The 26960-nt window shown below is 38.6% G+C and overlaps 2 protein-coding genes across 2 annotated transcripts in view; one reads left to right on the top strand and one right to left on the bottom strand.

The window, feature by feature from the left end:
• SLC25A32 (solute carrier family 25 member 32) overlaps nt 1-4189 on the bottom strand; it is a 16281-nt gene extending 12092 nt beyond the window's left edge. Inside the window, exon 1 of the mRNA XM_019632172.1 lies at nt 3598-4189. Coding sequence (XP_019487717.1) covers nt 3598-3751 — 154 coding nt within the window. The 5' untranslated portion in view covers nt 3752-4189. The remainder of the gene's footprint in view (nt 1-3597) is intronic.
• DCAF13 (DDB1 and CUL4 associated factor 13) overlaps nt 3751-26960 on the top strand; it is a 32005-nt gene continuing 8795 nt past the window's right edge. The window contains 11 exon segments of the mRNA XM_019632173.1: nt 3751-3858; nt 3861-4040; nt 4042-4146; nt 4149-4192; nt 4230-4336; nt 9511-9710; nt 10285-10392; nt 14461-14550; nt 16467-16622; nt 19749-19826; nt 23064-23146. Of these exon segments, the coding sequence (XP_019487718.1) occupies nt 3805-3858; nt 3861-4040; nt 4042-4146; nt 4149-4192; nt 4230-4336; nt 9511-9710; nt 10285-10392; nt 14461-14550; nt 16467-16622; nt 19749-19826; nt 23064-23146 (1205 nt within the window). The 5' untranslated portion in view covers nt 3751-3804.

Raw genomic sequence — 26960 nt, 5'->3', positions numbered from 1 at the left:
AGCTCTGAGCAACAGGGTTGCTGGTCGATTCCCACATGGGCCAGTGAGATGCACCTGAGCTGAGCTGCCGATGAGCTGCCAACAGGTGGCAGGATGCCTCAGCTAGTGAGAGCACGTGTCCTAACGACAAGGTTGCCGGTTCGACTCCCACATGGGATGGTGGGCTACACCCACCCACAAGTAAGACTGAACAAAGCACCTTGAGCTGAGCAGCTGCGAGCTGCCGACGAGCAGCTGGATGGTGACTGGACTTGGAGCTGAGCTAGCTGTGCCCTCCACAACTGAGGCTGAAGGACAACTTGGCTGTTCCCCTTCCCCAATTCCCCAATAAAATCTTTAAAAAAAAAAAAAATTCGAGAAAAAAGTTACATGGTTCCTGACACTAGACCTAGATGGTTGCATTGGTACTGAACACGTACAGGCTTTTTTTCTTGTCATTCTTCCCTAAACAATACAGTACAACAACTATTTACATAACATTTACATAGTATTAGGTATTATAAGTAATATAGAGATGGTTAAAGTATATGGGAGGATGTGCATAGGTTATAATGAAAATACTGCACCATTTATTATAAGGAATTTGAACACCTGAGGATTTTGGTATCCACAGGGGAGATCCTGGACCAAATAACCCACGGATACCAAGGGATAACTATATATCTTAAAGTTCGAAGAGCCCTCAACGATCACCTCATCCAACCTTTCCACTCACTATAAGAACATCTTCTAAGCCCTGTTATCCAGCTTCTGAACCAGTTCCAGTTATGGCCAGTTTCATTTCTGAGCACCACACCACTTTGCCAGGCCAAAATCTGCTTCCCTGTAATTTCCACCCAACTTCTGTCTGTCCTTTAGAGCAACTCACAATAAGGCAACTCCCTTTCCCACATGACAATTTTCTAAATACCTTAGGTTCCAATACCCCCTCCCCAAGCTAAACTCATTCTGCCAGTCATTTTTTAGATGAAATGATTTCTAATTTTTCTACCACTCTGGACACCTCTGAGTTCCAATTTGCACCTGACTCACTGAAATAGTCCAGGTTTGGTTCAATGGTACACTCAAAACTAATACCCCATCACAAAATATTATAATTTCATTATCAGAGCTTAATTTTACTAAAGCATAAAAACTACAGCATTAATGCTGATGGCCATTCAACTATTTTGATATCAGTTATCCATCTTCCCCAAAGTTCCTCTTTTCCATCACCACTTCATAGCTACACTGTGGGCTTCATTATTACAAAGTCCTGCTTCGACTCCTAGAACTTTCTTTTTGTCCTCCCATCGAAATCTCAATCACCTTATCAGTCACCTCAACCCTACAGGTTTCCTAATACTCTCCCTATTTCATCAAGATTACAAATCTTCTCAAGTACCAAGAAATCCCTTTCCTCAGGTATAATATGCTTACTGCATGCTCTTAAACTTACCAGGCCAACCACACTATTCCTCAATGATTATCTCAACTGCCACTTTTTCTGCACTTAGACAAAACACTGCAGAAGACAGACACCAAGTCATACAGGGATTCCCAGAAGTAGTAGTATGGTGAGTGGTTAAGTGCCAGCGGGTTCTAGAATTAGACTGCCTGGGTTCAAATCCCAGCTCTATCTTTACAGACTTCTACTTTGGGCAAGTTAGTCAACTTCTATTATCCTCATCTGTATAATGTAGATAATTCACAAGGCTGTTCATAGTCAATAAGATAATGTTATGTAAGGTACTTAGTTTATTGCCTTGTTCCTAGTAAATGCTCAATTAATGTTACTTGTCATCATAATTTATTTGTGCATGCATATAAACTCCATGGAAATTATATGCCTTTGCAGGTTTTCTTCTAAAGAAAATACTCCATAATTTTCCACTGACTTTTCCTTCATAGAATGGCTTCTTAAAAAAAAAAAAAAAAGAATGTCTTCTTGCTTCCTGCCCAGATGGCAAAATACTAGTCCTTCTTTGGAAAACTTTAAGACATAATGGAACCTTTATAAACACAGATTTATATGGCCATCAGAAATCCACAATTTTCTTTTTTTTTAAAAGATTTTATTGGGGAATTGGGGGAGGGAACGACATTGGGCAATCGGGGAAGGGGAACAGACAAGTTGCTGTCCTTTTGTTCTTCAGTCTAGTTGTGGAGGACGTTGCTTCCCTGGCCCATGTTGGTATTATCATTGCGCTCTTCCCGGGTGAGGCAGTCACTCGTCGGCCATTGGACGGCCACTCACTGCAGCTCATGCAGGCTGCCGGCCACTCACAGTAGCTTATGGCAGCCCACTGCAAGCCGTCACCAGCAACTCACAGCAGCCCAGCTCCAGGTCGAGCTGTTGTTCACCATCTTAGCTGTAGAGGGCGCAGCATCACTGGCCCTCATGTGGGACCCGAACCGGGGCCCTGCTGCTCAGAGTTCCCGCTCCCAAGCCAACTCTTAACCAATGAGCCACTCGGCCGGCTCCCACAATTTTCTTAATAGTCTACCTCTACTCATATTTTGGTATTTGTATTTATTCCATTTTGTCCCTGGTTTTATGTTGTCTAGAATAATTTTTTATATGACTAAGTCTCAGGCCTACAATTAGACTGTAATTCCCCTGAGGACAAGAACTTTATTTAGGTGCTTCTATATCCCATACCGCACTCTACAAATATTAAGAGAACAATATATATCAGGTGAATAGAACAGAATTACTTTAACTCTTAAAGATAAACCACTTCTGCAGATCTAATCCTCAAGGCAGAACTTAACGTGTAGTAATAAGAGAACTAAAACAAAAAAGTTTCCAAATAAAGTTATTGAAGACCTTCTCTGAAACTATCTTTACCAGGATTAAGTGTTGAGTTAATTTCTAAAGTACTTTGTTAATTTCAGTATGCTTAATTTACTTTAGGCACTCAATTCAATAAACCTAAAAAAACAAAAAAAACAACAACAAAATACTATTTGAATTCTAACTATGTACTCCTTTGCAGGGCCTTGTGACACACTATAACCAGCGGCTCTCAACCTTCCTAATGCCACGACCCCTTAATACAGTTCCTCATGTTGTGGTGACCCCCAACCATAAAATTATTTTCGTTGCTACTCTATAAATAATTTTGCTACTGTTATGAATCGTAATGTAAATATCTTTTTGTTTTCCGATGGTCTTAGGCGATCCCTGTGAAAGGGTCGATCCACCCTCAAAGGGGTCGCGACCCACAGGTTGAGAACCGTTTGAAACGCTAAAAAAAACAAGCCTTCAAGAGAATTCTATCCCAAACCTGCTGGGGATTACGCCTTACCCCAAGCACTTGCCTTTTCCTCTCAGCCAAGCTGCCAAACATGTGACTCAAAGCACCTTAAACGGTGTTCCGCACGTGTTGAGGGCGAAGCCAAGACAGGCAGGCTTTAAGCCCCACATTGTACAGCAGTGAGAACTTTTCTACCCATGCTCCCCTTTCTCAAATCCAGTTGCAGGACAGAGCCTTTTCAACGCTCGCCTCTTAGCGTGAAAGAAGCAGGGACGACCAGGGCCTCCGTTTGCGACCTTATCACCCAATTCCAGGTGACAGCAAGGAGAAGGAGCCCAGGGTCTGAGCGGGCACTTACCGGCAAAGCGGATCTTGACGAGGTCCAGCGGGTGCAGCGCGAGGTTGGACAGGACCCCGCCGCTCACACCCGCCACCAGGTTCTCGTACCGTACGTGACGGAATATCGTGCTCCGCGCCGAAGACGCCGGCGCCGACTGGCCCTGGGTCGTCATTGGCTCGGAGCCCGCTGACACCACGGCGCCTGAGGCCGCGGAGGTGGATCGAGATGCAGTGGCCGCCACCGGGACGACAGACGCCCCTTGGAAGCAGGGACCCCCGGGCTCTAGCCCACTTCCGGGACCTGCGCAAGGTCTCCGACGCACGATGCCGAGAGATACGGGAGCGAAGGGGGGGCCATTATAGGGGCGCAGCCGCACGTCACGCCGCCAGAACGCAGAGGAGGTGGTGCCACCGCCTCCGCCCAGTCTCCGCCCAGCCTCGCCCCCAGCTGCTCCGGGCTGGGGCTGAAGGACGTAGCCGGGAGCGCACAGAACCGCCTCCGGACAATCTTTGTCAGCAAAACTACGGAGCGCCGCGGAGGCCAGCTGAGGCCGCGGGTTTCCACTCCGTGGAAGTCACATGACAGGAAGTAATCTAAACGAAGCGGAAGTAGAGTTAGCCGGAGGAGGCGGCGGCAGCCAGACCCGGAAGGAAAGGCTCGTGGAGTCGGGAAGAACTGGCCGCCAAGATGAAGGTGAAGATGCTGAGCCGAAACCCGGACAGCTATGTCCGCGAAACCAAGTTGGACTTACAGAGAGGTGAGACAAGTTAGTATGGAGCCTGCCAGCCTTGGGTCTGCCCTCGGCTTTTACCGAGTAAAGGTGGCGGGGAGATGTGTTGTAGTCTCGTTCTTTCCCTCTTCTCTTTCTCTAAGGCAAACTTTGTACAAATCAGGCCGTTACGAGACTGGGTAGCAGATAACGTCTCTTCAAGTTCTTTTTCTAAGAACTTTCTCTAGTGGTAAGTGGGAAATTGAGCCATGTGGAGAATGTTTCCGCCCCCGCCGCCACCACCGCCACCCCCAGCTGCTGCTTTCCGATCTTTCTCAGGTTACTGTTGTTGGAAAGTGGAACTTGAATGAACCAAACTCGTGAACTGAACATTTAACAGTTAAGCAGGCTTCTAAAAACCCTCCTGTTGCTCTAACTTCTGGCCACTTTACTACTTAAAAATGGAGCTTGAATGAGCCAAACTCGTAAATTGAAGCATTTAACATTAAAGCCGGCTTCTTTAAACCTCCCTGTTGCTCTAACTTCTGGCCACTTGACTACTTAAAATTATGTACTTCTGGTAATGGGAAGAGACAAAGGTGAAACTTAAAGGAACATCAGTTTTCTCTTAACAGCTCTTGGAAATTGGGAATAGTTAAAATGAAATTAATGTATTTTATTTTTCCGTACTGGTCTGTTACCCCATTAACCTACTGACGGCTTATGAATTATAGCTCATGATATCTACTGACAAGGGACCAAACATGAGAACAGACTATTCTAATGAAGATAATAAGAAGCTCAAAGGCCTTATGGCAGGAATGAACTTAAGGCATAAAAAAAGGGCCATGTAATCAGAGTTTGAGTAAGGGATAAGTGATAGAAGACTAGACTGGAACAATATTTCACTATTTTGATTGAGTATTAGAGGTTAGCAACATATATATATGACTATATATATATATATATATACACACACACACACACACACACACACATACATACATATATATGCTTTGCTAAGAAGTATGGTCTCCACTCAGAAGATGTTTACAGGCTAAATAACAAGACAGTTATATTTCTAAAATGCAAATTAGGTCATGTCACCTGGATTTGACAGCAGCTTTTTTCCTTGAACGGTCCCATCTTCCTCTCTAGTTTCACCAGTCACTACTTTTCCCGCACGTACCTTACATTCACCCTTGCCAATCTGAGTGCATTTCAGGCATTCTCTTTTCAGGCATCCTGTGGCACACCCTTACCCAATTTCTCTCCTTCATCTGGGAAGCTTTCCCTGAACAGTAATCCTTCCATACTTACCTCTGTGGATCCTTTCCCCATACCCCTGTTTAAGTGCCCTTTTTAAATAATGTCAGAGTGTTTATCACTTTGTCTCATGATTATTTTGTCAGTCCTTCCCATCAGACTGACCTTGGAGAGAGGGGAAGAATTGTATCTGTTTCTGTATCCACTGTGTTTAGACAACACCTGGCATGTAGTAGTTGCTTTATAAATGTGTTACTGTAGGAATGAGTGAATGGCTGGTCATACAATCTGAATGTTAGGAGGTTATTAGTCATCTGATCTTGTTATTAAAGGTCCTGTCTTCGCTAACATCTTCCTATTTATGTTCTGATGGAAGTGCTAATAGCAAAATGGAAAAATCGTAGAAGTTTTGGAGTTCTGTAAAACATACAATAAGGAAGACATTATTTTCCTTATTCTTTCATTCTTGATTAGCTGTTATTTCCTTGTAAATTTTGTGCAGTATTCAGATACTTATTGAGTATTTTGATTAATAGCCCGGGTATGGGCATCAGAGAATCTGTATTTTTAAAACTCCTTTGGTTATTTTGATACAGTTGGTTAACATACGAATGTTTGAGAACAACTTACATAAATTTATGCCATGAGTTTGTTAGCTATGATATCCTCAATGCTTGTGTCATATGGCAAATGCCCTAAATATATTTATTGCATGTTTATTGTTTACTGACTGTATGAATTTAGAGGTGGGAATGATCATAGTGATTTGAAAAACTTGATAGACATGAGATTTAAGCTGAATATTTTTAAAGGATACATAGGGTTTAGGTAGGTTAGGATGAAAGTTGGATTGTAGTGAAAGAAATGACTTCTTCAAGGACTCAAGAGTGGGGAAGTGCAAGGCAGTTTTAGGTGACAGTGAATAAACCAGTTTGGCTGGAGCTCAGTTTCAAAAAGCACTTGAAGCTGAAGAAGTAGGTTGGGACCACATTGTGAAAGACCAGAAAAGAGCTTGAAATTAATTCCATTGGTCAGTCTCAAAAATGGATGTACTGGGCTATCCACTGTGGAGTGGGGAAAAAAACAGTACTTCAATTTATATTTCTTAAAAAAAAAAGTCTTTGTTTACATAATACTTGCATGAATCCTGACATCCTCATTTCAGCTAAATGTTAGTCACATGTTGTATGTGGTGCTTCACGTAGCCCAAGAAAAGACTGGAAGGTTGACAAAGGTGTGCTTGCTTCTACTTTTGGAATATTCAAGTATATTACTGTTTATATTTATTGGGAGATTATATTACTTTAAATAACAAAATCTTTATAATGATTTGTAAAGTGATAGGGGGAACCATGAAAATGTTTTCCTGCAGAGGTTCCTTGGTAATATCATGGCTAAGTTCTTAGAAGAATTGTGGAACATAATGATGAATTAAGTGGTTTTTTTTTTAATTTGCTGGTTTTCTTTGGCTATGAACAGTAGGTAGGAGTTTTTATTTTAAAAGAAACACATAACCTGCTACTTCAGGATCCGTTTTAATGATGAATGGTAAGGAAGTGATTGCTCTTCAAAAAAATCTTTTGCTATGGAAGACCATTTTGAAAATGTACATTTAGAACTGCTTCCATCATTTAAAATTTTTTGTCCTGAAAAATGTCATCCATAAAAATTTATTTTTGACTACATGAAAATATTGGTAAACACAGTGATCTACCTTGTTGAATCTTTTTAACTGTTAAAATTATTAAAATGCCAAATAATTGTAGGAATAGCAATTGACATCAGAGTTAAGTGGAAATTTTCTAGATAAATTTCAGAAATGACCTTTGCAAAACTGATGTGTGGGACTGAAAATTAAATACCAGGGGTGCCAAAAAAATGTATACACATTTTAAGAGAGAATATCTATGCTCAAGTAGTCGTTCGCTATAATCAGAAGTGTCTGGATGCTGATGGTAACCACTTTGAGCACCTCTTGTAACTGCAGAAGTGAAATGTGACTTGTATTCATCTTCTGTTATCAGTATATATTGAGTATTACAATTTTAATAGTTTTTCCTTTCTTAAAATGTGTACATTTTTTTGGCACCCTTTGTATACTAAATAAACGTAGCCAACGATGGGTGTTTTTTCTTTGGATCTGCATGTCTTTGTGAAATGCAGGCAGTCCTCACTTTGCACAGTACCATATTAACTGAACCAGTCCCACTCTTGGCCATGTTCATAGTAACTGAAGACACATCTGTTAGCACAAAACTGCAAAAGGAGGAATTGGCTCTGGTATGTTTGTGCTCCCAATAACACAGTACCAGGCAATAGCAAGTTCTGCCTGTATCTTTTTCAACTATGATAGCAATTAAAACCAAACGTTGAAATATACTAAGTTAAAACCTTTGAATCATTCCATAATAGTGCTAAATTGAGATTTTTTAAAAAACAAGTATCTTTAATTATATGCTCGCACTCAATAAATACTATATATGTGTGTGAGGGGGAAGACCTCCTCAAAACTCTGTTACTAATGGGGCACACAATCAAGAGTTTGAAGACTGCCACTGCAGGGAGCCTCTGAAAGTTTCTGAGCATGGGAGTAACGTGTAAAAAGCTGGGTTTTAGGATGATGGTGCAAACTGTCACCAAATAGACTAGGGATGATACTACAGTAGTCCAAGTATAAAGTAATAAGGGCCAAAACTAAGTTACTAGAGGTAGGAAAAGAAAGGGAGGAATGAATAAGTATTACAAAGAGAGAATATAAGTAGGACTTTCAGTTTTGGCAGTTGGGAATGTGGAAGATGGAATACATAAGAATGTCTTAAATGTTAGATATAGTACCATTAATAGAGCCAGAAAGAAGAGACTGCAGAGTGAAGTCATGGGGTAAGAAGATGCACTTACTTTCAGACACGGAGGGTTTTTTAGACATTTGTAGGCTTAGAATTATTTCCTAAGCATGAGTATTAGCTGAGACAACATGTTTGGCAGCATAGCATAATAGTTAAGAACATGAATTCTGAAGCCAGACAGCCTTTGGTTTGAATCCTGGCTCCATCACTTCATAGGCAAGTTACTGTTCTGTGCCTCAGTTTTCCAATGTATAAAGTGGGAATAGTAATAGAACCTAACCCATAGGGTGCTGTGGAGATTGAATGAGTTAGTATACGACAGCACAACTAAGACACTCACGAAAGAGGACTCCCAGAACTGCTTCTGAAAGTGGCAAGAATGATGGGACAAGTGTGTTTGAAGTGAGGGGGGACTGTTTTAAGAGGAGTTAATGGCAATGTGTCTTTTACTGTAATTTTTTTTCATGTGTGTGTGTAGGATTGACATCTTTTTTTTTGTCATTTTTTTATTTAAACATTCACCATATTTTTTTTTATCACACCCGTAAGGTATTTGGAACAGTGTTTGGCACGTGGTAAACTCTGTTTTTTAAGTAAGTAAACAAAAGTGGAAAATGCTCAATAAATAGTAGATATAATCGTAATCACAGCAGTATATGCCTGTTACTGCAGTGATTAGCCCTGGGGATTAGTAATAGTCGCTGCCCCACAAGGAGCTTAGAGTTCAGTCAAGCAAACATTCATCATGCACCTGTTTTGTGCCAGGTACTGTGTTAGGCTTAAGGAGTACAAGTGAACAATATAGTGGAAACGCTGCCCGTGAAAGCTTACAACCCAGTTGAAGAGTATAGTAGAACGTATAAAAGGAAAAGCTTCGTGTATATATAGGATCTAATTATTTTGCAAAATATATGCATTCTATGGTTTTATGGTAATTTTGGAAGTTTCTGGACAAAAGGTCTTCTACTTTCTTATTCTTCACAGTGCTAGGTATAGAACAGTGTCCCTAACAGTGGCTTATTGAATAACAAATGGAATGATTAGCTGAGGAAGACCATAGGAAATATTAAAAGTGAATTATTTTATTAAGAGGAGTCATTCTTATTTCAGTTCCAAGAAACTATGATCCTACCTTACATCCTTTTGAGGTCCCACGAGAATACGTAAGAGCTTTAAATGCTACCAAACTGGAACGGGTATTTGCAAAACCATTCCTTGCCTCCCTGGATGGTCACCGAGATGGAGTCAATTGTTTGGCAAAGCATCCCAAGAACCTGGCCACTGTCCTTTCTGGGGCATGTGATGGAGAGGCAAGTGTCACTCTAAAGATTGATATTTTAAACTGAAAATAGTAATATTACAAATGTTCTTTAGTTTTGACTTACTGTAGGTTCTAATTGGTTTGATTTCATTTTTCTATGTCTTGGTTTTTAATTCTCAAGTCTAAATTTTGTTTGAATTAGTAACTTTAGTAGTTTCTTATCTAAACCTAAGAAATTAAAAATGGAGTAGCTTAAGACTTAATTTGACAGTAAATAATAAAGCACATTTACAATAAAGATATTTCAGTGTGACTTTTATTAATAACAGAGGATGCTATTAATAATTCAGCACTTAATTATTTTCCACTCTGGCAAAGAAAGAAAGCTTTGAAATACTTTAAACTAGAATGAACAGAGTATTTAACAGATTGAATAGTCTACTTGTTGATATATTTATCCATATGCATTGCATTATTTTAATCTAGAGGATTTTGTTTTTAGCTGTCACAGTGATTCATAGCCTTTTCAGTGTTGAATTTATTTTTCTTGAAAAGTAGTACTCGTATTCCTGAACATTTTATATTTACAATTCACTGGAATTTCCTGGTATGCTTTATCATAGGTTAGAATTTGGAACTTGACTAAACGAAACTGTATTCGTACTATACAAGCACATGAAGGTTTTGTACGTGGAATATGCACTCGCTTTTGTGGGAATTCTTTTTTTACTGTAAGTATAATGCAATTAAGTTATTAACTCTTTTCAACATGTATAAGATGAATCTAACTGACTATTTTCTGAGTTCATGTGTTTGTTCCAACGCCCTTTTGGAGTTTCACAGTGCAAAATAGCTTTCTATCAAATTCAGTCCCCGCTCCTGTCGTAGCAGAGGCTGGTCCAGATGGCTGCCACAGCAAGTTCCTCAGCTCATGGGGATCCTGGGTTCCCTGCCCTGGGACCTGGGGATAAGTTTGGCTGTGGACATGGCATCCCAGGGAAAAAAAAAAAATAATAGAACAACTTCCTAAAACTTTGGAAATTCCTAGTTTTCTTTGTGTAATCCACCCTTTTCCTTTTTGATATTTTAATAAATAATTAGTGAACATAATATTGAACTAATATCCTATAGAAACTGAAAAGTGGCATTAATGCATTGTGAGACTAGAAAGGTAGTTTAGTTAATTCTGGAGGATTTTCAATGCCAGGGATGAGTAAGTCATACTGTGTCAGACAGTAGTATGTCATTGAAGGATATGCGTGTGTGTGTGTTATATGACATAAAATTTACCATTCTGAACATTTCAGTGGCATTAAGTACAGTCATATCATTGTGCAACTATCAACCACTGTCCATTTCCAGAAATTTTTCATTTTCCCACCCTGAAACTCTGTACCCCAATAAACAATAGCTTCTATCCTCCTTGCCCTCAGCCCTTGGTAACCACTGTCCTACTTTCTATGTATTTCACTCTTCTAGGTACTCGCATTAGTGCAGTCATTTAATATTTGCCCTTCGGTGTCTGACCTGTTTCACTTGGCATGTCCTTAAGGTTCATATATGTTGTAGCATGTGTCAGAATATCTTTCCTTTTTAAGGCTGAATAATCCATTGTATGTATGTGTATACCACATTTTGTTTATCCATTCATCCATCAGTAGACATTTGGGTTGTTTCACCTTTTGGCTTTTGTGAATAATGCTGCTACAAACATTGGTGTACAAATGTCTGTTTGTGTTCATTGGAAGTTCTTTCAACCAGAATGACAGAATCTAAGCTGTGCTTTGATGGTTAATAAGAGTGAATGCTGGGGAGAGAAAACAGTAGAAAGTAGTTATTAGGTTTAGAAACATTGTGGAGGTTTGACAGGCTGACAACTGAGGGATGCCTAGGAAGATGGTGGTTCTTGTTACAGAAATGGGGAAACCAAGGGTGTCAGAAATTTTAGTGGCCAGTGAGAATAGGAAGGATATGATGTGATGAGCGAGACTGCCAGTGGGCTACATTCAAGTGAAGATGTCTGTCAGACCTTTACAGATGCAGGACTAGAGCTCGAGAGGGAAGCTAGAGCTGAACTTAGCAGCATCACTGCAGAATAACTGATGGAAGCCATGGTAGGGCATCACTGGGGGGAAGTGAGATGGAAAATGTAGAGGTCAGATGTCAAGGAAATAGCCTTGGGGAGTGTCTGCCTTTACAAATGGGAAAACTCGGGAGTAGCCAGGGAACTAAAGGGGCCTGTAAATGAGCGAGCTTAATGTCTCAGGAGGAAAGAATAGTTGGTTTGTGTGGACTACCACAAGGGCTGATGAGGACGAAGATTGAGAAGAATACTTTAGGAATGTATACCTGCAAAAAATAGAAAGTTAAAGGTCCTGTAATTCTACAATTTCAGTTCTAAAACTGCTAGCAGTTTCATGTATACCTTTTCAAATGTTTTACCTATATATACAACAGCTTGTGTATATATACACACTAACCAACTATGTAAATCTTCCTCATTCTTATTCAGTGGTGATTTTTTTAAAGAACAGGTGAGTAGCATGCTAAGTGCAAAACCCAGATTGCAAGGAAATAATCAAGAGAAGAGATGACTTCTGGGAAACCTGAGAGCTACCTTTAAATATTAGAAAGATAGTCATGTGACAGAGGACATGGACTTATTTGTTGTTCCATATAGGAGCATTAGGAATAGGTGTTAATGTTAAAGATTTGGTTTTGGTGTAAGAAAAAACTTGTTTGCTGCCAAAAACCAAAATAGGCTACATTGCAAAAGCATTTAGTAGCTTTTCACTGGAGGGGTGCAGACAAGTTTTATGACCCTGTACACGTATGTCGTAGAAGCAATCGGGTGGGAAGTTGCAGCAGACTGCAACTAATCTTCCAGTTGGCTCTTCTTCTTGATATATTAATTAGTTTAATTTCCCAGCCACAGGATTTACTGTTGTATATTTTTTTAATATTTAAAATGAATAAAGGCTGAAAATGTTTCATATTCATTATTCTTTTCTCCCTTCAAATATTTTAAAGTAATGTTTGCTTGGCTAGAGATGAGACACATGTGAAAACTACTTTCATAATTTCAGCACTTAATATTTCAAAAAATTGTTTAATACACAGAGTTGCAAAGGATAACCTTTATTACCTAAATTTCATAGTATCTACAATATCCCAGTTTGTGGTACCAACTTACTCAGTTTACTCAGTCTGGAGATGAGATATTCTAGCCAGGCACGCATTCTAGTTTGACTCCTCATTTCTTCAAGATGTTGCTAAATTGTCAGGTTTGATGGTCTGCTACTGACCTGTACTCAATAGACTTGTACAGAGCAGCTTAGATATTTACAGGGAAGTTCAGCCTGGAGCTTGCAAACACCGTTTATAAGCTTGATTGAAAGAAGCAGTCTTCAGAGAGGGTGTTGTCAATGACAGTTTTTCTGTCTTCCATAAATGCCAAAATATTCCATTGGGTCAAGCCAGATGAACCAATATCTTGGTACCTAGATTACATTTTACTGGCTCCCAATAAAATTGGGTTTCCAGAATTGAGTTTTGGTATGATGCCTGTATCTTAGATTTAGAGTTGTTAATAAAATATAGCCCTATTAAATACTTTTTATTTATTACAAGGATGGTAAGGATTCTGTTTATTCATGTCCTCAACAAAAGAAATTTTTGTCTGACCTTAGTACCAAAACTTCTCTCCTAATCACTTATCTATTCTAATATCTGAGTATTGTGAATTGTTTTTCAGGAAGGGTTTCCTTTTTTGAATTTGCTGCAAGAAAAGAGCTAAAGTCATACTCTTCCCATAGACAAATATATTTGTTAATATTTTTATTGAAAAAGTAGATGTAGATTGTGTATATTGTGGAAATGTAAAAAAACAGGAAGTTAATGTACCCTGTAATTCTAATTTTAGTTAAAACTAGAGGTTTGGTATATATATAGTTTTTGTTCACCATGTATTTTATGTTTTTAACCCCAGACCAGGTTATATTATGCATTGTTTTGCAGCTTGTTTCACCTAATATCTTTTACATATCTGCCACATACCCAAGTATAAATTACCATAATTTGCCTTGCCTTGATTTGAGCTAAGGTGCCAACGCTTCTACCCACCATTGCTTCTTCATCTGTACAACTGTGATCACAGTGAAAAGGCAAATGATGTCTTTACTAACATTTTGAAAATAGTTTTGACTTCATGGACCCCTGAAAAATTCTCAGGGTCCTTCAGAGGTCTATAATTCACAGTTTGAAAACCACCGACTTAATAGTTTCTAGAATTTGTATAAGGCAAAGAAGGGCTTTATTCATGTCAAGTTCATAAAAATGCCTTCTCTCTAGTATTTTTATGTTTTTTATTTCATTTTTTACATTTAAAGTTGGCAGAAATTTTATTTTTATGTCAGGCATCAGATTGGATCAAGTTTTTAAATGACTAACTTGATCACAATATCATTTTGTTGCAATCCATTTTTCTCCCTAATTTGAAGTACCATCCTTATTGCAGTATGCATTTTTTGCCATTACTTATGACTTAACTGTGTTCCTACTCTTATTCTTCTTTTGCTCTGCTCATACTATTTTCTTTTAAATTTTATGTACTGTATATATTTGTCACAAATCTTTACTATTAATATAACAAGGTGAGATATAAATGCATCAATAATTAAGATACTGGAAGGATATGGTATGTTATTAAAACTGGGCATGTTTACAATTTGATGTATATGTTGGCAAGTTTATAATTTATAAATGTTGTTCATTATCATCATCATCATAAATATTTCTAGGTTGGTGATGACAAAACTGTGAAGCAGTGGAAAATGGATGGGCCAGGCTTTGGAGAAGAGGAAGAACCATTACATACAATATTAGGAAAGGTACAAAAAGAAATGGACTCATACTTTGTCTATTAAAATTCTTCTCTTTTACTTAAAATGATTTCTTAATTTTAATTTCCAAAAGAGATATAAATAAGAAATCAAAGCCTTTAGGCTGTAATAATTTACCTATTTTAAGCACTATTTAATGTAATTAAGGTCCTGTGCAGCTAAAGAATTTGATTTCTGTTTTTTAGCTACAGGATGCAGTGAAACATTTCCCTGAAGGGAAATCTATAAGGTAAAAGGTCAGAAAAAATAATGCTTCAGCTTCTGTCTGATTTGTATCATCATATATTTTATGCAAAGCTCAAAATTTCTTGAAAAAATGAATCTGTTAAGAAATGAAGAAATATAATAATATGATTTTTTGTATGTCTCATTTACATTTTTTATAACATTCTGCAAGTCAGGTGATATGGTTTAGTTATACCTTAAGTGTAATTCAGAACATTTGGTCTACCCATGTTTTATAAGGCTTACATTTTCATATTAAGCAAAATTCTAAAATTTAATCTTTAAATATATGCATTTTTTTTAATTTTTTTTTTTTATTGGGGAATTGGGGGGATGGGAACAGTGCTGGGGAATTGGGGGAAGGGGAACAGACAAGTTGCTGTCCTTTTGTTCTTCAGTCTAGTTGTGGAGGACGTTGCTTCACTGGCCCAAGTTGGCACCATCATTGCGCTCTTCCCTGGCGAGGCAGATCAGTCGCCGGCTTCTGGACGGCCGCTCACTGCAGCTGCTGGCCGCTCATGCTGGCTGCTGACTACACACGGTAGCCCATGGCAACCCACTGCCACAGGGGCTGCAGCCTACGCCTTCACCGGCGACTCACAGCAGCCCAGCTCCAGGTTGAGCTGTTGTTCAGCATCTTAGCTGTAGAGGGCAGTGTCACTGGCCCTCATATGTGGGATCCGAACCGGGGCCCGCTGGCACCCCAAGCCAGTTCTTAACCATCGCGCCACTCGGCCGGCCCTAAATATATGCATTTTTAAAATCACTTTGTCATTTCACTATTATATATAGTGAGTATATAAGTCTGCTTTTCAGCTTTAAAGAAGTTCTAAATGTTCTTAAAGGGACATGGAGGTTGGGTATGAGTGAATATAAAATGGAAATAATTTGCAAGTGGTTAAAAATAGTAATTCCTAAAACAAAATTGGTTTCATGCTTGTAAAATGCCTTTTCTCTAGAAGTTTCAAATGATTTTTAAAAATACTTAGTCTTATCCCTATGTCTATGGCATTGGCAATGTAGGAACTGTATTCATGAAAAAAAAGTGATTAGAAACCTGTAAATGCTGCTAAGAGTTCTTAAAGCATTGGCTAAATATTTCCCTATAATTTGCTTTGTAAATTTTTTTTTTTTACCGTATCGTACAAAGGCAGACTTGAATCTGAACCTAAATAGATTAATCACATACTTTAAGTGAATAATAACAAATTTATGAGATTTTGTTGCTTTTAACAATATTAGCATCCACCCTCACCAATTTTATTTCTCCCTCTAAATTTTAATCAAATTGTTGTTATCCATGTTTCTGTGCTGGGAATCAGTACTTCACATATTAAACGTGGAATGAAATTTTTTAGAAATTACCTTTGTGTTTCATAAGTTGGTTCCAAGAACCTTCAATAACCAATGGTGGTTTAAAAATACTTCAGTGATATGTATTCAAACATAATTAAATGCATCCTATGTTAACATTTTTCTTTATTCCCAAATGTGTGAAAAGAAACATTACTCCTTATGATACTGTTTGCTCCTTTAAGTAAGTGCTTCAAAGAAGTTTCTCTGGGAACTGGAATCTTTCTCAAAAAAATGGGAGTGTAAATAAATATATATGTAAAATATTCTGTAGATTTGAAGTAGTAATGAAAAGACTCATCTATAACCTCTTTTTGCTTTCAAAGACAGTGTATACAGGAATTGATCATCACTGGAAAGAAGGTGTTTTTGCCACATGTGGACAGCAAGTAGACATTTGGGATGAACAAAGAACCAGTCCTATATGTTCCATGACCTGGGGACTTGACAGTATAAGTAGTGTTAAGTTTAATCCAATTGAGGTAATGTTTCTTTTTGAAATATTTTTTGCTTATTGTGTCCTTATTATTTAATCATTTCAGCTCTGTTTAGGAAACCTTTAAACGTATGATATAAGATTTTTCTGAGTTTTAATGGTGTTCTGGCATTTGGTCAATTTTCCATATTATATCTGAGTTCTGATATCTTTGGTCAGATCTTGACACATTTGCCCACAGCTTGGTCCCAGATACCAGTGCTAAGCACTCTTAGGGGAGGGTATGTGCATGTGCTCACAGGGGTAGAATTCAAATAAATACTGTACTGTGAAACTTGAGTTTTACTCAGACCTTCAACACTCATGTGCCACAGATTACATCATTGTACCTCTAGGAAAATGTTATTTTTCTTAACTCTCTTAGAGGTCAGAAAAAGGAGTATTGAGCATTGTTTTCTTTAATTATTTATAAGTGATATCAGTACTTCATAATGATACACTTGATTATTGTACTGTGTGATAATTAGTTTCAGTTGCATTTTTTTTTTTTTCGCTCAGAAGTCTGAAATGTCATTCCTAATTCCTTCCGGGTCTAAGGGAAGAGTTGGAGATTGGCTACTACTTATTGTTAAATCAGGTCTGAGTTTAGGAAAGGAGGCTGCCCTGAAAGCTAAACTAGTCCTCAGACTCCAGGTCTTTCCCGAGCCTTTTCTGAATATAGGTGAACTCATTGTCCAGAAGACTCAGTAGAGATGCGCTTTCCTGCAGAAAGAAAAGGAAATGCTGCATATATAAGCTGATTTTAGAATTTATCAGATCTTCATGGTAGATAGTATAAGAGAAAATTCTAATATGCAAGTTTTATACTTTTGGAGACCCAGGCTGACAAGAGGAGGGTAGAAAGGCCAAGTCAAAGTGGCAGGGTATAAAAATTGTTTTTCTGATGTATTGGAACATGAGTACTACAGCATGATGTGAACTTGGCCTTGTGCTACTGAGAAGTCAGTCAGAGGACACTCTTCCTGGCCCCAGCACTTATCTGCATACATACTTCTGGGAGGGGTTACTGGTGGAGAGCAGAGGCTGACAAACCTCTGTGAGCCCAGTGCCTGTTTTTGTAAATAAAGTTTAACTAGAACACAGCCATGCCCTTACATATTGTTTGTAACTACCTCTGCACTACAGTGGGAGAATTGTGCAAACGTTACAGAGACCACATAGCCCACAAGTCTAAAATACTTACTCTCTGGCCCTTTATAGAAAAAGCTTGCTGACATCTGGTCTAGAGTACCTATCTATACTATATTTTCCTTATTCCATTATCCACTTCCCTTCCTTTGTTTGCCTTGGTTGCGGAAGTGAGATACAGCATGATGGGGCAGCCAGCTCTGCAGAATTCGGCCAAGGTGACACTAGACAGCAGCCGGCTATAAACACAAGTGATTTGTGGGAACATTTCATGTCCTACTTGATGTGAGCTAAGCCTAAACTGTATTTCCTGCTAGTGTGCCTTTGCACATTCCTTTGACTTCCTACAATCCAGAATTTTTCTGTATATTTGTTTATTTTTAAAATGAGATTAAGTATATCTTTCAGTGCACTTTATAGGTTTGTTGTGAGTATAGAATGTAATATATTTTTAAAAGATACTGTCCAGATTTAAGATGGTGATGTTATTACTATTAAAAAAAGAACAGACATGTTGATTCCTACTTTTCTGAGGGAAGATCTTTCACTTCTCTATTTTTTGATGAACACCTGTGTGAGAAGAACTGACGGGCAATTCTAAAATCATAGTTATTAATGATGACCCAGCGACCATGTTTTTCAGATTTGCTTGTGTAACAACTCTATTTGTTCAGCTGTGTTTGTGGTTTGTTTGTTTTTTAAAACTTATGAACTGACTTAGTGGTAAAAGCAAAGGGTGTTCATGTCTCTTATCTTGTATCAAATTTAATGGAAAAGGCATGTTGCTACGAACAAATGGAGTGTATTTGTCTCCTGTAGTCATTAATGATAAATTTTCTTTTAAAATACCGAAGCCTAGAATTCTAATAAAGCCAAAAGTTTATGTTGAGCATTGCTACATTTTACAGTGTGAAAGTTGGCTTTCAGTGTAGGTAGAATTTTTGCTTTGCTCAGACCAAAGTCTTTATTTTTAGAAATGGAACCTGGTCAGACCTTGAGGTAACATAGTGAGACACCAAGAAAGGTTGAGAGGAGCCACTAGGATCAGGTCTCAAACAGGAAGTGATTTAAAAGTGTTCTGGAGACCATGATGATGTTGTATTTGAACTTTGTTCACACATGTGGTAGGGGTTAGCCGGCCACACAGCTGTTTGGTAAATAACTCTTGTTTTTCCTCTTATATTTGCAATAGGAAGTAATTAGTAAGGGGCGAAGGCAAGAGTTGTTAGTGTCAGGAACCATGAGTGAGCAGGAATGGTGCTACAGTGGGTGGGATTCAGGGCTCCACTGGTAGCTAGAGGGCTTATTTTCACTTAATGCCAAGGGGTTATGTAAGTGCCTTGCACATTTATAACTGACTTACAGATAAACATTTGAAACAGTTAAAGGACAGGCCTAATTTATACAGAGGCTTAATATACCTGAGGAAATGTTTACTAATAAAGTAATAATTTATGTAATTAGAAAATATTGCCGTATAGATACTAACTTTTAAATGACATTCCCTAATGCTGCCCAGTTGCAGTAAAATTTACATATTCACACATTGCAGTGCATATTGGTACAACTCTGTGGGAAACGATAAGCCCTAAAGATCAAAAGCCATAAATTTTTTAATGCTTTTTGATTCAGCAATGCCAGTACTGAAAGTTTATCCTTAGGAAAAAAAAGCTAAATGTATGAAAATGCTTATTAAAGTGTTATACTGAAGAAGAGCAAGCAGGTCTCAGCTGAGAATGGATAAGTAAAATATGTTATAAAATAGAACACGGAATTATGCATGGGAATTTAACAATGAAAGTAATTGACTTAGGTTGCTGAGATTATAAGTGATTCATTGTTCCCTCTTAAAATGGACTTTTAATGTTGTAGCTTTGTATCCTAAACATAAACACTAAGGGTAATTAAATCATTTGTTCATTGAATGGACATGGTTTGCTGCCAAGCCTCACTTTTAACTGGTGATTGTTATACTTATTTTTAGACATTTCTCTTGGGAAGCTGTGCTTCTGACAGGAATATAGTACTATATGATATGAGGCAAGCTACTCCTCTGAAAAAGGTGAGTTTCAATTTGTCTTCTGCTTTATATAATTATTTTATTTTTTTTTTTTAAAGATTTTTATTGGGGGATTGGGGGGATGGGAACAGTGCTGGGGAATTGGGGGAAGGGGAACAGACAAGTTGCTGTCGTTTTGTTCTTCAATCTAGTTGTGGAGGACGTTGCTTCACTGGCCCAAGTTGGCACCATCATTGCGCTCTTCTCTGGCAAGGCAGATCTGTCACCGGCTTCTGGACGGCCGCTCACTGCGGCTGCTGGCCGCTCACGCTGGCTGCTGGCTACACACGGTAGCCCATGGCAATCCACTGCCTCAGGGGCTGCAGCCTACGCCGTCGCTGGCGACTCATGGCAGCCCAGCTCCAGGTTGAGCTGTTGTTCAGCATCTTAGCTGTAGAGGGCAGTGTCACTGGCCCTCATATGTGGGATCCGAACCGGGGCCCTCTGGCGTCCCAAGCGAGTTCTCAACCATTGCGCCACTCGGCCGGCCCTGCTTTATATAATTATTAATGCATTCCTTTGTAAGTTGAGTGACTGAAAATATGGAGCAAATGTTTGTTTAGAATTATAATTAAAAAAAAATTTTTTTTCATAGAGGTCTTAGAACCTAAAGTGATCATAGTCATAGTCTCTCAGCACTCTGTTACTTTCTATACACCATTAAATTTCCACTAGGTACTGTATCCTAGTCTTCTTTGTCTTCCATAATGCCAGTAAATTTTAGGCATCCAGTTAGTGTTTATTTTTATTTTTATTTTTTTTAAAGATTTTATTGGGGAATTGGGGGAGGGGAACAACATTGGGGAATTGGGGAAGTTGCTGTCCTTTAGTTCTTCAGTCTAGTTGTGGAGGACGTCACTTTACTGGACCATGTTGGTATTATCTTTGCGCTCTTCTCCAGATGAGGCAGATCGGTCGCTGGTCACTGCACAGCTGCTCACAGCCGCTCTTGGCAGCTCACTCCAGCTGCTGGCTGCTCACGGTAGCTTACGGGAGCCCACTGCAGCTCCATGGCAGCCCATGCCGTCGCCGTCGACTCATGGCAGCCCAGCTCCAGGTCGAGCTGTTGTTCACCATGTTAGCTGTAGAGGGCGCAGCATCACTGGCCCACAAGTGGGATCCAAACCAGGGCCCTGCTGCTCAGAGCTGGCATCCCAAGCCAACTGCTAACCAACGCGCCGCTCGGCTGGCCCTCCAGTTAGTGTTTATTAAATAAAAGTTCTTCGATTAAAAGTATTACATCCCGGGCTGGCCGAGTGGCGCGATGGTTAAGAACTGGCTTGGGACACCAGAGGGCCCTGGTTTGGATCCCACATATGAGGGCCAGTGACACTGCCCGCTACAGCTAAGATGCTGAACAACAGCTCAACCTGGAGCTGGGCTGCCGTGAGTTGCCAGCGACGGCGTAGGCTGCAGCCCCTGTGACAGTGGGTTGCCATGGGCTACCGTGTGTAGCCAGCAGCCAGCATGAGGCCAGCAGCCGCTGTGAGCAGCGGCGACTGATCTGCCTTGCCTGGGAAGAGCGCAATGATGGTGCCAACTTGGGCCAGTGAAGCAACGTCCTCCACAACTAGACTGAAGAACAAAAAGGACAGCAACTTGTCTGTTCACCTTCCCCCAATTCCCCAGCACTGTTCCCATCCCCCCAATTCCCTAATAAAAATCTTTAAAAAAAAAAAAAAGTATTACATCCCATTACTTTAGGCCCATGATTGTCATATGCCACGTATAGTATTTTATTCCAGAAAGTTTTATAACTAATTTACATAAGCAAGTTTATTTGTTTAGTTAACAAATAACTACTCGTTTGGTGTTTTGTTTAGACAAACACTATCCTGTTCAAGGTGACAGATTTCCCAACAGTGCTAAGCGGTCATTCCAGGACTTAGATATGAAAGCTAGTACAACCTTAGGCTGACCCTAAAGAGGGAGAAAAATAACTGTTGGTAAAGCGAGGGAGTGCCATTATAAGTAAAGGTTTCAAGTGCTAGAATAGTATAAAATAAGTATAGAGGAAGGGCCAGACATTGATGTACAACAAGTTCATTGTTATAGTCTGTATGTAAAAGATGTGCTTCTAATATTTTTGTTGTTCCTCAGTCATTTTTATAATATGTAATAAATTTAAAAATGTTAGAAGTAGGGTATATTCATTGAAGTTTGAACTTAATAAATATAATAACCTTTCCAAAGTACCACTTTAATCATTTCACTCACTCATGTGATACAATGTAAGATCCTACATGAATTTTGGTTTTAGACTTTAAACAGGTAACTTAATCTGTATTTCTCCTGTAAAATGGTGATATTAATAACTACCTTGTAGCATATTGGTGAGAATACATGATACTTTAAACATTTATCAGAAAGCTAACATGAAGTACTAGTTTAACAAGTAGTAGTTTCTACTCCCTCTGCCGTTCAGTTTTTAAATGGTGCTCCATTGCTTTTAGGTTGAAGAAAAGAAATGTAGCCTGGCTTCCAAGGCCCTCTAAAATCTGGCCCTATTTTGTATACTATTTATTTATTTGTTTCAGTCAGTAAGGCAACATATAAATAAGATCTGTCACATTGCAGGTCACCTTGATGGATGCAGAGACGCTGTTTTCTATTATTTCTTCTATTCTCTCTTAAATGTAGTAGTTCTCAATCAGGGGTTGTACTCCCCCACCAAGTGTATTTTTGGAAATGTGGGAGGGGTGTTTTAAAGACTGCTACTGGCATTTAGTGGGCAGGTGCCTGGGAAGCTAAACATCCTACAATGGACAGTCACACACACCAAAAGATTATGTTACCCAAAATGTTTCTGTTGAGAAGCTCTGTAACAAACTGGTCCTTCACGGGTCAGCTTAAATCATGCTTTTCTTTCTTCTCCATTTTAACTCTAAGCTCAATTAATTTTGCCTCTAATTTGATACTTAATCATTTGCTGCTTCATTGTTTATATTTTAATTTTTTTATGTATGTCTCATTTTCCTGATTAAACTATGTTATTTTGAGATCAAGGGACCATTTATTAAGTATTTTTTTATTTTTCAATATTTACCACTGCCTGTATATTCAGGAAGAAATTATTGATTGGTTTCTTTTCCTATTGCATTGAGTCAAGTATTGAGCACATAATAGGTATTCTCCAAATATTTGCTTAAATCAAAGGGGAAAAAGGAAAGGAAATGGGAAATTATTCACTTTAGAGGGAGTTAATTTCATAGTAATTGGTTCATATGTTTCCTTTCTCAGGTCATCTTAGACATGAGAACGAATACAATTTGTTGGAACCCTATGGAGGCTTTCATTTTTACTGCAGCAAATGAAGATTACAAGTAAGTTTCCCTCTTTTTAAAACTCAATTGTTTCTGTCAGAAATGGCTCAATTATATAAGACTTACTAATGAAAAAATGTTTCCTACATAGTATACCTTCATATATGTTAGAAAACTGTCATTTGTTTTGCTAAACAAAATTTTTTTTCCAAACTGGAGAACAACTATCTTTTTATAAAAGTATTAAGTTTTCAAAATGATACAGACAAGGAACAACAAACAATGACCTGTGGACCAAATCCCATCTGCCACCTATTTTTGTCAAATTTTATTGGAATATAGACACGTGTGTACCGAATATGGCTACTTTGTTCTGTAATACCTGAGTTGAGTAGTTGCAGTAGAGACCATATGACCCACAAAGCCAAAAATGTTTATCGGCCCTTTTACAGAAAAAAATTGGTTGATCTCTGATGTAAACCATATAAATAACTAAACCATACATGTTTTCATAGAAACTAAAAATGTCTACCTACAAAATGTGTAGCTCTTCAGGTAGCTGATAACTCATGTCATCATGTTATCAACTGTCGCTCTTACTTCAGTAAGACAAAAAGAAAAACATAGTTTCAATCTTTACCTTAGTATTGGTAGATATTATTCTGTGACTCCATGTAAAAGTTACTTAGTGGCCTCATGTTCTTTGCCTAGATGCAATTTTATGATTCCTTGTATATTGCTTTAAAACTTGTTGAAGCATTTCACATTGGCTATCTTATTTCTCTTCACAGTATCCGTGTAAGGTGGGTAGACATGTATGTTATCCCCTTTTTAGAGATGAGGCTATTAAAGCAGAGAGTTGAATCTCCCTAGTGAGAAAAGAGTGTCTTAGTCATCTTTTCTTATCTAAAGCATTTATTGTAAGTGCTATGCATTTAGTAGGTTCTTAATACAGGTTGTTTTTTGGGGTTTTTTGTTTTTTTTTTGAGAAGGTGGAAGTGCATTGTTGGGCTTAACTTTAGAGCTTCTGCATTTAAGTTCTGTATTCTTTCTGCTACTATTTATGAAAGCATAAATTTGCTCAGAAATAGGATTCATTATATGATGCTGTAGTGGTACCAACTAAAAACATCTATCATGACTTTCTGTACTAAAAGGAAATTCAGTTGGACGCTCATTAACTAGCAATACCAAACCAAATTAATTGGAGCCCTTTTAGCCTTTATTGACATTTTGAAATTAAATGGCCTTGTTCTGGTTAAAGGCAATAAAAGAATGTCCTGTAGACCAACCTTTTTAAGGTTTCTAAATCTTATTCTAATTGGCTATTTTGGCAAGATATCTTTTTTTCAGAGTATCCCTGGAATTTCTCATTGCTTGCCTTGGGAAGAATTACATATGGCACTAGAAACAAAGAGCACATTCCTTGTAAGAAGTGACTGTTAGAGTACCATAATTGCGCTTACTTGAATGTGATCTTGCTATGGTATTCTTTTTCTTAATATTTTCTTTTGTTGCCCTTTAAATAGTCTAATGATTCTGAATTAGAAACTGAAGTTGAAGCCTGGACCCAACCAGTAACTACTATAAAAATATGAACAAGTCATGTAAATAGCTCTGTGCCATAGTTTCATCATCTGTAAAAGACGAGGGTTGGAAGATGATTTCTAAAGAATTTTATAACTCAAAATGTCGTTTATGTAAACATTGTCCATTCAAATGGGTTGATTTGCTTGGAATTTGAATACATTTTTAACCTTTTTCTTTTTGTTAAGATTTTATTGGGGAATGGGGGAGGGAAACAGCTTTGGGGAATCTGGGAAGAGGAACAGACAAGTTGCTGTCCTTTTGTTCTTCAGTCTAGTTGTTGGGGACGTCGCTTCACTGGCCCATGTTGGTATTATCATTGCGCTCTTCCTGGGTGAGGCAGATCGGTGGCTGGTCACTGGACGGCTGCTCACGCCGGCCGCTGGCTGCTCAGGGTAGCTTACAGGAGTCTACTGCAGTTCCACTGCAGCGTACGCCGTCACCAGCGACTCATGGCAGCCCAGCTCCAGGTCGAGCTGTTGTTCACCATCTTAGCTGTAGAGGGCGCAGCGTCACTGGCCCTCATGTGGCATCCTTTTAATTTCTACATTAGAAAAAGGTCAGGGTCTGCCGAGTGGCACGTTGGTTAAGAGTTGGCTTGGGGTGTCAGCTCTGAGCAGTAGGGCCCTGGTTTGGATCCCACATGAGGGCCAGTGACACTGCGCCCTCTATAGCTAAGATGGTGAACAGTAGCTCAATCTGGAGCTGACTGCCATGAGTCACTGGCAACGGTGCAGGCTGCAGTGGAGCTGCAGTGGGCTCCTGTAAGCTACCGTGAGCAGCCAGCGGCCGGCGTGAGCAGCCGTCCAGTGACCAGCCACCGATCTGCCTCGCCCGGGAAGAGCGCAATGATAATACCAACATGGGCCAGTGAAGTGACGTCCCCCACAACTAAACTGAAGAACAAAAGGACAGCAACTTGACTGTCCCCCTTCCCCGATTCCCCAAAGCTGTTTCCCTCCCCCATTCCCCAATAAAATCTTTTAAAAAAACAAACAAAAAAACCAAACAAAATTTACTGAAAAACAAACAAAACAAAAAAAAATTACCAAAATAATGCAAACTTGGTTGAAAACCACTGCTCTAGACATGGAATATAAAGCAGTTGTCAACTCAGAAATTTAACCTCAAAGATCAGCATGACCTTGGATGACAATCCTGTGGTATTATGTTGGACGATTTTTAAAAAGAACGACTTATCTCTTGAGAACTTCATTTTATTTGGGATATTTTATCGTTAACATCAATGACTTTTTATAGTAATGGTATTAAACATTCTTTTTGAAGTGTTAGGTTTTTTTAAACATTTTATTTTGAACTAAAATTTGTAAAAATAGTACCTGTCGGCCAACTTCCCCTGATGTTAATGTCTTACCTAACCATAGTTCAGTTAGTAAAACTAAGAAATTAACATTGGTACAATACCATCAACTAAACTGCAGACTTTATTCCATCACCAATTTAATGTTCTTTTTCTTTCTTTCTTTTTTTTAAAGTTTACAGTAGAGGGTAGTTTTATTAGAGCAGAAAGTAACAACTCTCAAAACGAGAGGGGGTCCCAACTGGGGTGCCCTTAATGTTCTTTTTCTATTCTGGGATCCAATGCAGGATCAAATGTTGCATTTGATTGTCCTACCTCTTTTGTCTGCTCAGTCTCTGTTCCTCAGTCTACCCTTATCTTTCATGACTTAACTTGTTAGTTATTTTGTAGACTGCCTTTAATTTGGGCTTAACTGATGTTTCTCATTATTACACATTTTTGGCAAGAATACCACAAAACTGATAAGTCCTTGGTACATGGAATCAGGATTACATGATGTCAGTATATCTTATAACTGATGATGTTAATCTTCATCACATAGTTAAGGTGGCATCTGCCAGGTTTTTCCTCAATAAAGCTTCTATTTTTCCCTTTTGTGATTAATACATATTTTTGGGGAGATACTTTGAAATTTTGTAGATATCGTGTTCCTTCTCAAATTTTCACTCACTAATCTTAGCATCTTGAAGTGTTTTGATGTTAGGAACTTGGTCACAGTAATTTCGTATTACTGTTGTCATTGTCCATGTTGGCTTGTTTGAAGTGCTGTTCTTTTAGCTGTTAGTTAAGAATGTTTTAAACCTTGACAGTCATGAAATTACTGTTTTTACCAATTGTGCACAACGTGTAGTTTTCTAACTTTACTACAGCCTTTGAAAAGCCATGTTCACTCTTATATATCATTGATAAGAGGATAAGTTAGTATAATTTTGTTGGAAATGATTTGTCAACTGAAGCCTTAAAAAT

The sequence above is a fragment of the Hipposideros armiger genome, unplaced genomic scaffold (genome assembly GCF_001890085.2).
Source record: "Hipposideros armiger isolate ML-2016 unplaced genomic scaffold, ASM189008v1 scaffold_1094, whole genome shotgun sequence".
In the NCBI taxonomy this organism is placed as follows: Eukaryota; Metazoa; Chordata; class Mammalia; order Chiroptera; family Hipposideridae; genus Hipposideros; species Hipposideros armiger.
The sequence above is the reverse complement of the archived record's forward strand: the minus strand, read 5'-3'. Positions and strand labels throughout refer to the sequence as shown.